At 38.8% G+C, this 11,762-nt stretch overlaps 1 protein-coding gene across 12 annotated transcripts in view; it reads right to left on the bottom strand.

Moving 5' to 3' along the window:
• Nucleotides 1-439: 439 nt before the first annotated feature.
• The window catches only part of ANKHD1 (ankyrin repeat and KH domain containing 1), a 172,352-nt gene continuing 161,029 nt past the window's right edge, over nucleotides 440-11,762 (bottom strand). For 4 of the 12 annotated variants that reach the window (XM_023735602.1, XM_023735601.1, XM_023735606.1 and 1 more), the window contains 5 exons: nucleotides 9,099-9,275; nucleotides 7,830-8,081; nucleotides 7,126-7,301; nucleotides 6,261-6,425; nucleotides 440-2,938 (listed from right to left, as the gene is read on the bottom strand). In XM_023735602.1, coding sequence (XP_023591370.1) covers nucleotides 2,825-2,938; nucleotides 6,261-6,425; nucleotides 7,126-7,301; nucleotides 7,830-8,081; nucleotides 9,099-9,275 — 884 coding nt within the window. In that variant the 3' untranslated portion in view covers nucleotides 440-2,824. Of the gene's footprint in view, nucleotides 2,939-5,461; nucleotides 5,980-6,260; nucleotides 6,426-7,125; nucleotides 7,302-7,829; nucleotides 8,082-9,098; nucleotides 9,276-11,762 lie in introns of those variants that run through there. The other 8 variants (XM_023735600.1, XM_023735604.1, XM_023735607.1 and 5 more) reach the window with 4 other exon arrangements.

Below are 11,762 nucleotides of genomic sequence, written 5' to 3'. Positions count from 1 at the left end.
AAATCTCAACCTGATCCAGATGTCCTCTGTTTGGCTTCCTCAAAATTAATACCACCCTCCCACCAAACCAAACCAAACCTACTGCTGTCGGACTCATAGCGACCATATAGACAGAGCAGAACTGCCCTAAGGTTTCCAAGGCTGTAATCTTTCTAGGAGCAGACTGCCACCTTTCTCCCACGGAGTTGCTGTGGGTTCGAACCACCGACCTTTCAGTTAGCAGCAGAGCGCTTAACCACTGCACCACCAGGTCTCCTTATTACCCTCCGGCCCCTCCCAAAATTAAGTATAGACCACTTGACTGTGCATTTATCACCTCAGCTCTAAGGACACTGGTGGCACAATGGTTAAGCACTCAGCTGCTAACCCAAAGGTTGGCAGGTCGAACCCACCATCCATTCCTCAGGAGAAAAGACCTGGTGATCTGCTTCCGTAATGATTACAGCCTAGGAAACCCTGTGGGGCAATTCTACTCTGTCCTATAGGGTCACTGTGAGTCAGAATCAACTTAATGGCACACAACAACCTCAGCTCTGGCTTCGTCAGATTTTCCCTTGATTTCCTCATTCATGTAAAAAAAAACAACACTGTATATTTTATAAACCAGTGTTACTCAAACTTTAATGTACATATGGATCACCTCGAGATCTTGTTAAAATGAAGATTCTGATACAGTAGGTCTGGGGTGGGAGCTGAGATTGTGGACTTTTAGTAAGCTCCCAGGTGATGCAGATGCTACAGGTCCTTGGCTCACACTTGTATTGTTCTAAAATGGCTTTTTAGCCTCTTACAAAGTGGTACATGCCTAAATGAAGTATCTTAGCGGTGCTGGTGGGTAAGACTTGGGAGTAGATTGTGGAGAGCCATCTATGATGATTCAGCTTTTCAGCAAGATAAGTAGTCCGATGTGGAGAGTGGGAGATGGGGTGGAGGACAGTCAGATTGAAGGTGGGGACTCCAGCTGTGAAATGGTGTGGCCAAAAGGGCAGTGGCTGTGGGAATGGAGAAAAGTGGATGGCATCCAGATCTACTGAGGAAGGAAGGATATGGTGATTGGTTAAGTGTGGGGTGAGGGAGGAGGAGGATATACTAGGATAATTCCCAATTTTCTGGCTTGAGGGTCTTGGTAGCTAGTAGTACCACCTAATGTAACAGGTAAAACAAGGGGAGGGGCACATCTTATATTGGTAAATGTATAGTGTGTGTGGAATGTCCAAATGGAGCAGCACAGTAAGGAGCTAGATATACTGGTCCTGAAGCTCAGGGGAAGAAGTCTGGGCTGATGATACAGATTTGGGTGGAGTGAAATCCAAGTGTGTGAGATGAGATAACCTAGGGAGAAGATACAGTGTAAGAAGGGGCCTGGACACATTAATATTTACTTAAGGGATGTATGGAGTAAGAGGATTCACCAAAAGAGACCAAGAAATACCAGTCAGAACTAGGAGAGAAGAGTGTCAAAGAACTTCAAGAAGGATCAGTGTGGAAGTGAGGTCTTCCTTTTACTATTTCTACCACAGAACACAGCAGTTAGTATAATCACTACTGCTTGTAGCTAACTTTTCTTGAGACACTCACTGTACCTATAAGGGTTGGGGATCTAAAGAGCACATAGTTGGCTTTAGAGAAAAAAACAGATTTCTCATTCATGCAGCCTAGATTTAGAAAGAGTTTAGAGAGTCAACACTAATTACCCATTAGAAAATGGGGAGCTTTAAAAAATACCAGAGATCTGATTTAACTAGTCTGAGGTAGGTCTAGCCCCTGTTTTTTATTTTATTTTAAAGCTCTCCAGATTATTCTGTGGGGGTAGCCATGACTGAGAACCCTTGATTAAGATGAAAGGGTTAAAACCAAACTAAACAAAAACCTGTTGCTGTCGAGTCGATTCCAACTCATAGCAACCCTATAGGACAGAGTAGAACTGCCCCGTAGGGTTACCAAAGAGAGACTGGTAGATTCGAACTGCTGACCTTTCGGCTGGCAGCCGAACTCGTAAGCCTCTGCACCACCACAGCTCCAAGATGAAGGGATAGTGGTATAAAAATACTAGGCACGATGAAAGAAATCAAGAGGAGAGAGACAAGGCAGAGGGTTAAAAGACCAGAATCTCAGTATTACGTTGGGGGAAACCTATAAGTGAATACAAGGTCTCTGTTACCAGGGCAAATTACTTTGGACTTACACCAATACCATCAAAATAAAAGAGGAGGTGAAAAGTAATCACAAAACAGATTTGCAGTTACTGTATATCTTTTGTTTCATGATCTTGTTTTCTAAGTTAGGTCTTAAAGCCCACATTCCTGCCCTATATTGGAGGTAGTCCTATTACACTTAAGTTTTGGGTGCTTAAAACCACCTTTCTCTGACCTATTTCCTACAGGAGAGATTAAAAATGAAGGAATATGTCTTTACCAGTAAGCAAATGATGATAGATCTTTGAGAAAAATGCAGTATTATCAGACCCCCTCACCCCAGGACAAAGTCCCCTGAGAAGATGTCACAATCAGACACACTTCTAGGTAGAAGAGATCAAGGGCTAGTCAGAGAACAAGATGTTCAGAAGTTGTTTTCCTAAAGGCTTGTTTGCCTCTTCCTGGGTTTACAATATGGTCCAAAGGTCTTAAACAGTGAGACAGAACCATGTACACTAAATATTCCTCTCTTCTTGGTTTGAAACTATAATATGACCAGCCTCTCCCCTTCTACAAGCTAACTCAAACTGAAGGTGGTTCCCTCATGCAATAGTTGTGAGGTTGGGATGAGGATTTGGTCAAAATCTGTACAAACACATGGAAACATCAGTTCCAAGTCCTAAGATTTCTTACCTCTGGTTAGGAGAGGCCACCACTGGCTGTCCGACTCTCTTCTTCGGTCTGGTTAGCTGAGGTGATGGAATTTCCCCTTTGAGAGCAGGGACTGAAGGAAGCAGACTGGCCTATAAAAGGGCAAGTCAGCACACTGTAGCCACAAGAGGTTTAAAGGGTCTTAAAACACTCAATACTTTTATTGATGGTAGAATTTTATTACATTGGACATTACTGGAAATAAGTGGGTCCAAAAATCTTGATGATATAGTTTTATTCCTTGAAAGAGCTATTATTGTCATGGAGTTGGAGCTATGCCTCAGCTGGATGTTTCTTAATGATTTGAGGGCTCGCTATAGATGTTCAAGGTTTTCTTCTCCCACCACTAAAATCTCAACATCAATACTGGCCCCACAGCAGGCTTTTGGTTCCATGTCAGAACCAATGTTAGGGGTTTCAAGCCTCAGCACTGCAAACATTCTAATGACTTCCACTGTTCTAGTACCTTATATTCTCATTTATAAGAAAAAAAAAAAATCTGTGTTAAGAGCTAGGGGACTCAAAATTTGAGTTCATTTAAGTACTGAGGAAAGTCAAGCCCAGAAAGGTGAAATGACTAAGGTCATATAGCTTGCAAGTGGCAGAAAAGAAAATAGAACTTAGACTTCTGACTCGTTTCACTGTACCCATACTGCCTCCCCCCAAGTCCCTTATATATTTTGAAAGTAATTAAGTTCTTACCTGAGCTAGGTTTTATCCAACATTCAGGTTGGTAAAATAGCAGTAAAGTAATGCCAGGAAGAGGCAGGCAGAGGAAGAAGAGATTGCAGCAGACGAAATGGGGTGGGGAGAAGGCTATGGGGATCCAAATAATCAGAAAGAAAGGAAGGCAGTGCTAGTAAAGGAGAAGGAAGGAAGGTATCCTACAGAACTACTCCCAACTGCACGGCTCCTATTTCTTCCTAATCCTTCTAGGGTTTTCTCATAATTGTCTCCTTCTCATCTCATGGGTTCTAGCTCCTGACCTGAGATAAAACTTCTCATTTTGTTGTCCTCAAGGTGTAGGTTTAGGGGTTCCTCCAGAAAATCCAAACGCAGTGTAGATAGTTAGGACAAAATAAAACTCACCTTTTTGTTCCACTGAATAATTTGCTTAATAATATTTCTTACTAGTGTTATGTTCATCAAGAGCAGTTTCATTCATTCTACTAATACTAGGTGATTTTTTTTTTTGTTGGTGGCAAGTGGGACCAGCAAGATACATAAGTGACCCAAGGGATCTTTTGTCCCCTTAATGTGATCAAGGGGTCTCTTGAGAATACTTGATGTGGTTCTAAAGCACTACAAAGGTAGCAACTTCAAAACTAGTGATACTTTCCAAATCCATTCAAAACAGGAAATAATAAATGAGCTTAAGGAAAACAGGAAATAATAAATGAGCTTAAGGAAACTCACTCATTTGTAAGATTATACGGAAAGCAAGGGAACCAGGTATGTCTAACACAGAACAGACATGGTGTGTCTTATCTGGTACTGGCTTTAGGACTAGGGCAGAGGAGATTAAGAATCCCTGTTGGCATAAGAGTAGAAAAATCCTGCCTGTATAGTTCTGCCCCTAGCTACCACTCTTGTTTCTGTGCATCCTCCTGTGCCTTGATATGTGTTTTGATTTCTCTATCAGCCCGAAGGATTTTCTTTCTTTTTTTTAGATTGCCTATACATAAGACCAGGAAATTCAACTATATTAAAACACATGAACAAGTTGATGGCTATTGTTTTCAGTGGAATAGTATTTCTTTCTCTATTCCATCAGATTCTTGGCATAGCCTACTGTTTGGCCAAAGCAACCCATCCCAATGTTCCTGTGTTTAGCTTGTTCATCATATTGGTTCTTCATAGTTGGGGCCATGGAACTAAGCCCTGAATTAATCACATACTTATAAACATTACTCAGCTGATTCAGTGATACAATAGAATTACAAGAGTCACTGCTTTCTATGTCCCAACTCAAAAAAAAAAAAAACCTTATAACTGAATAAATCTTTTAGATAAAAAAAGAAACACAAAAGGAACCTAGAGTTGATGATTTAGGTATCACTAAGTTTGTTCAGTGCCATCTAATTTAAAATCCTATTCTTCTTATTGACTTACTCATGATCTATAAAGAGCTAAGTCTATCAGTGGCCTAACTGCTAAAGTCAGATAAGACACATCGTGGAAGTTTGAAATTTTCACACATGTAAGATGATGACAACAAGGCAACCAGGAATGTTTAACACACAACAAGTAGATCCAAAAACCAAACCCACTGCCCTCTAGTCAATTCCGACTCATAACAACCCTATAGGACAGAGTAGAACTGCCCCATAAGGTTTCCAAGGCTGAAATCCTTACAGAATCAGATTGCCACATCTTTCCTTCATGGAGCAGCTGGTGGTTCAAACCGCCCACCTTTTGGTTAGTAGCCGAGTGCTTAACCATAGTGCCACCAGTAGATAACTAGTCTTAAAAGTACTTTTTCAAGAGAATCTAGGAATGGACTTTAAAAGTGTAATACATGAAAAGCCTGTTACAAATATAGTATTATCAACCTTCTTCAATATGATTGTGAATTGGGTGGTACCTGTATGACCACTGAAAGGATCACACCCCACTTCTAAACACTGTTCATCTTTTTATTGAATATTCTGGTAAATATTTCACATTAATACAGGCTACATTAAGTAGAGCCACTATATGACAAGAAATTTACTCAATTTTTTCCTTTTAAGTATGTAAACAATTATACATGTATTTACTGCCCTAAAAGGTTGAAACATGTAATCATCTAATTCTCTTCTGCATATAAGTAGTATTCAGTATGTTTAGCCAAAAGCACTAAGTTCATCTGATCTCAAGTTCAAAATGGCTAAACTAACAAGAGAACATAATCAGGTGGATAGGAAATCAATTTGTTCTTATACAATGGGCAATCAAGTTTCCATTGCTAAAGCCTCAGAGAAAATGTCTTAGTTAGGCACATTAAAAAAAAAAAAAAAAAAAAAAAATTTCTGCGGTTTCTTCCAAGGTCATAGGTTTCTCAAACAAGGCTAAAGAGTAAAGACCTTCTAACTTAGTTGACATATTTGAGATGCATGTTTCCAATATGAGGTGCCCACGTGCCAGGCCAAATCTGAAAAGGGGGAGGAAAAATTGGAATTTCTAATTAGGAATCTTTAGACATTTACAAAATAAATATATAAATGCAATGGCAATTCACTGTTTCTGCCTAGGAAGAATATGCATACATGAAATAAAACATTTAGTACCATCATCTTGATATTGAAAAACTTAGATCAAGGTGGTCAGGTAAAACTTCTGATATTCAGAACTTGCACTACCTACAGAATTAAAGGAATGACATGACAAATCTGGAAAAAAATAAAAAGAGAAGGAGCATTAAGTCCATTTTACCTGCTGGGCATCAGTGCATTCGGTTGAATTTTGGATAACTTTTATCATAGGGTTCCAAGCAGGATCTGGGTTATGAAGTCCATTAAACAGAGGGCCTCCTGGAACATCAGCAAGTTGAGGATGAGAGGGTATTATGGTGCCTCCATACATGGAAATTGGTAGACCCTAAAAAGGCAAAAAGGAAGGTTTAATCATGAAATGATTATAAACGATGATACCATAATACCAGCTTAGATCTCTGATTCTCCTTCATTCAAAGAATGCCAACATCCTATAAGTACAGCACAGTACAGTGCTGAGAAACCAAAACTAGTCATCTGTGTCCACAAAGCTTTTCAACAAGAAGAGAAAAACAAAACAAAAAACAAATCCAGCATCAAATCATTGGGAAATTTCCCATATTTGATGAACACAGATAATACCCTCAACTTTCCCATATTTTAGTTTCATTAAATTTGTGTTAAGAAGAAAAGGGAAATTCCACAATTGCTTGCACCCATAATCTGGCTTTATGGCAGCTAGAAAGGTCTCAGTGCAGAAGGCCTCAGAGAGCTCATGGCCAACTTTTTGGAAGGGCAGAAAGTCCTCCCTCAAAGCTGTGGCAGCAGAACATAGAGCAGTAAAACCCAAATTCCTGTTGTTTTGAGGAGTGGGGGAGTGAAGACATCTTCAGGATGGTCTGAGGACCAAACTACTATTGACAGTGCAACTCACTCTTGCAATTGGTCAAAAGACCTGGCAAAGTCACAGAAACAAACTAGTTACACCAAATGGGAGAATTATTTCAATACAAACTATTCCTTAACATGTGACTATACTAGCTTGCAAAGTGTCAAATAAGTTACAGTGATGTTTGTCAACTCACTTTAGAAAAATCCACAAAACCGCTTGCCATTGGCTGATGAAAAATGTTAGAGGGTGCTACCATTCCAGAACCATCTCTCTCCAATGGTTGGTGCTGGGAAAATGTGCTTGGGTCTGTTAACTGTTGATGCATCGGATGGTTCCCCATCACAGACTGCGACCAACCTGATAAGCCTTCTGGAGAAGAAAATTGAGAACCCAGTTTGATACTTATTTGGATAAAACAATAAAACATTACCAGTTGATTCTATTTTCATACTCAATTTTATCAAAATCATTCCTCTGAAGAGTTCAGGGCATATTCATCACAGTCTTTTCAAACAAACAAGCAAAAAAGTTCCTGGAAAACTTAGATGAAGTCCTCTGAATACCCCAAACACTCTACCTTGTCCTTCAAAAGATTAAAAGAATTAAGATCCAAATGATTGTCCCATTCAAAATTAGAAAGCTTAAGAGGGAAGGAAGCATACTTCCAATCTTTTACTTCTGATCAACTCTATATTTATTATGGATGCTATAATCACCTCAACTAACATTCCAGACTCTGAGATTCGGATGAATTCTTCAAAGCTATAAACCCCTCCCTGATTGAGTGTAAAGTGCAGAAACAAAGTTTTGTTTGTTTTTTAAATAAACTAAGTTTTAGTGCCCAAATCCTACAATTTACTTGAGCTATTTCTCCAGACAGAGGGCAAGTAACTGTACCTGACACAGCATTGACACCAAATGACCAGATTCCACTGTGTCCAACAGGAGCGACAAAACTGGTCCCCACAGGGGCTTGTGCAACAGATCCTCCTTGCCGAATGCGGGCTAGTCTCTCTGTTCCAATGGGGGGAGGTATCTTTCGATCCTGACTGGCACTGCCTCCTTTTGGTTGGCCCAGTGTTGGTGGGGCAGAAGTGGCTGAAAGAGGTGAAGATGATCCCGAAGAAACAGATGGAATAGGAGAGTCACCTGGTGGCAAAATATTTCTCTATTGTTTTATTACACATAAAACTAATTATAAGAATATGAGAAACTTTATTGGAAAGATCTATTCCACAACATAAGACTCTGTAAAGAAAAATTTCATTATATAAGATCATTCAAATAAAATATAATCTCTATAAACATTATTCTAGATCACTTCTGACTATAAGTATAAACAAACAATATAGAAAAACCCCAGATTTGAACTGAACAAAATTAGAAAGGAAGAAAGCCTCAACATTTATTCTAGTTCTAATTAAAATCTTCTCAATATACATCATCACATTTTAAATTAATTTAAATGTGACAGTGTTTGCATAGTTCCTAGCATATTGTCTGTTAAACAGCTGATGGCCCTCTATACTTGCTAGTTTTTTTCTTTTTTTCCCTTTCTACAGTCCTTTTTTCCCTCATAAGGAAGAATAGTCGAATGTTAGCAAAGCATTGTAGGATTCAATTCGTAGCTTTGTTTCTTAATGCGACACTCAGGTAATTTGAGTGGTTTTCCTTGTCAAAAAAGACAACACTCACTGACTACCTCATGATGCTCCTTAAAATCGTGTTCAATTCTAGATACTCTGTTCTAAATACTGAAATAAATAAGTCAGAACAAATGAATACCTCTACTTTTGAATGACAATAACACAGTTCCCTAAAATATAAAAATAAATGAGAAACTATACCAAACTGACTACATAGATAAATGCAACTTCTATTCAGATTTAATAAATTAAAACTAGATCCTTCTGTAAAACTACTTGTAGTACCTGCAGTACGTCTTTTTTCAATCCAAGTTCCAATGAAAACGTTTCTGACTTGGAAGAATGTTTGACTCTGAGTTCTCAAGTTTCCTAACCTACAATGACTGATAATTTTTGATATGACTGCAATACAAACCTCTGTATACCATTTAATTTACTCAAGTTAAACAGTGTTCCCTGAAACAAATAGTTTAATAACTTATTCAAGACTCTTTGGGAAGAGTTCCTCCGGGATTCCTACATGAGTTTGAGGCGCTTGTCCAAGGATGGGGAGAAAAATGTTGTCTGTTGAAACTAGGTGTCCCAACAGGAGCTGGCCCTTGCAGGAAAACCCGCGTTCCTGGTATGCTGGAAAAACTTGTCAGAGGAGTAGAAGAGGAAGATGGGGAGCTTCCTGATGGATCCATGGATGGTAAGCCTGAAATAAAACAGGGCCAAGATATCTAATTACCCAAGGCTTTAACATTCAAAGTCCAAGGTTACTTAATTACTTTTTTAAAAAGAAGAAAGCATAGGATATTTTTCTAGATCACAGCAAAACAAATCCACTTATGTGATACTGTATAGCCCAAACCCATTTTTTTCTTGCAGTCCAGAATACCACCAAACAGCACTAGATTTGGAAAAGTGAACCCAATGTTTAATAATTGTGGTCACCTGGAGTAAGGTTCTAGATAAATCTCAAAGTTTCCACTGAAGAGGACACAAAATGAGAGCACATTATGACTAAGTGGTTTCCAGATCAATAACTTCTGCTTTACCTTTGTGGAAAATACCAAAGTACAGCTTTTTGTCTACAAAACTATAGCCATTTCCTACGGAAGTAACAATGTCTATCAATGTGTCTTCCTTCCGAAGGAGAAAAGATATACTATTAAACTTAGGATAATTTCAGCATCCCATTCGATTAAAAAAAAAATCAAAAATTGAAAACTGTCAAGGTTTCCATCTAGTTTGTGTAAATCCGAATTTAGCAGTCTTTTCAAATTCCATTGCATTCCCTGGAGAGTTATTAGGGAAAGGGGACAAGGGTGTGGAAAAAGGTGTTCATTTCCGGAAAAAGTAGTTAACATCAACAAAAAATTATTAAAATTCTCTCAAACAGGCCTTGTTTTCAAACAGTTTGAAAACAGGTTTGAGATATAATTCACATCATACAATTTACTCATTTGAAGTATACAATCCAATGTGTATTACACAGGGCTGTACAACCATCACCACAATCAATTTTACAACATTTTTGTCCCCCCTAAAAGAAACCCTGTACCTATAATGTCACTCCCCATTCCTCACCCCCATATTCCTACGTCTAAACAACCACTAATATACTTTCACTCAGTGTAATTTTACCTATTATGGACATATTATATCAATGAAATCATCATGTGGTTTTTGTGACTGCCTTCTTTCACTTAGCAAAATGTTTTCAAGGTTCATCCATGTTGTAGCCAGAATAAGTACTTCATTTCTTTTTATTGCTGAAAAATATTCCAGTATACAGATATCCCCCATTTTGTTTATCCATTCATCATCTGATAGACATTTGGGTTGTTTCCACTTTCTATTATGAATAATGCTGTTATGAACATTTGTGTACACATTTTTATATGGACCTATGCTTTTTATTTCTCTTTGGTATATTTAGGAGTGGAATTCTAGATGAGATGGTAACTGTTACTTTTTGAGGAACCGCCAAAGCAGCTATACCATTTTACATTCCCACCAGCAGTATAGGTGGTTGTTGTTGTTAGGTGCTTCCCAGACAGTTTCGACTCATAGCGACCCTATGTACAAAAGAACAAAACACTGCCTTGTCCAGCGCCATCCTCACAATTGTTGTTATGCTTGAGACCAGTGCTGCAGTCACTGTGTTAGTGTATCTCATTGAAGGTCTTCCTCTTTTTTGCTGATCCTCTACCAAGCATGATGTCCTTCTCCAGGAACTGGTTCCTTCTGATAACACGTCCAAAGTATGTGAGATGAAGTCTTGCCATCCTTGCTTCTAATGAGCATTCCGGTTTACTTCTTCCAAGACAGATTTGTTCATTCTTCTGGCAGTCCATGATACATTCAGTATTCTTCACCAACACCATAATTCAAAGGCATCAATTCTTCTTTGGTCTTCTTTATGCATTGTCCAGCTTTCCCATGCATATAAGGCAACTGAAAACATGGCTTGGGTCAGGTGCACCTTAGTTCTTAAAGCAACATCTTTGCTTGTTAACACTTTAAAGAAGTCTTTTGCAGCAGATTTTCCCAGTGCAGTGCATCACTTGATTTCTTGACTGCTGATTCCACGGGTGTAGATAGTGGATCCAAATAAAATGAAATCCTTGACAACTTCATTGTTTTCTCCATTTATCATGATGTTGCTTATTAGTGCAGTTGTGAGGATTTTTGTTTTCTTTATGTTGAGGTGTAATCCATACTGAAGGCTGTGGTCTTTGATCTTCATCAGTAAGTGCTTCAAGTCCTCTTCCCTTTCAGCAAGCAAAGTTGTGTCATCTGCATGTAGCAAGTTGCTAATGAGTCTTCCTCCAATCCTGATGCTCCGTTCTTCCTCATAGTCTAACTTCTCAGATTATTTGCTCAGCATACACACTGAATAAGTATGGTGAAAGGATATAATGCTGACGCATACCTTTCTGAACTTTAAACCACATAGTATCCCCTTGTTACATTCAAGCAACTGCCTCTTGGTCTGTGTACAGGTTACACATGAGAACAACTGAATGTTCTGGAATTCCCATTATTTGCAGTGTTATCTATAATTTGTTATGATCCACATAGTCGAATGCCTTTGGCATACTCAATAAAACACAGGTAAACATCTTTCTGGTATTCTCTACTTTCAGGCATGATCCATCTGACATCAGCAATGATATCCCTTGCTCCCCGTCCTCTT

Source organism: Trichechus manatus, unplaced genomic scaffold (genome assembly GCF_000243295.1).
Source record: "Trichechus manatus latirostris isolate Lorelei unplaced genomic scaffold, TriManLat1.0 scaffold00080, whole genome shotgun sequence".
Taxonomy (NCBI): Eukaryota; Metazoa; Chordata; class Mammalia; order Sirenia; family Trichechidae; genus Trichechus; species Trichechus manatus.
This window is presented reverse-complemented; position numbering and strand designations above follow the sequence as displayed.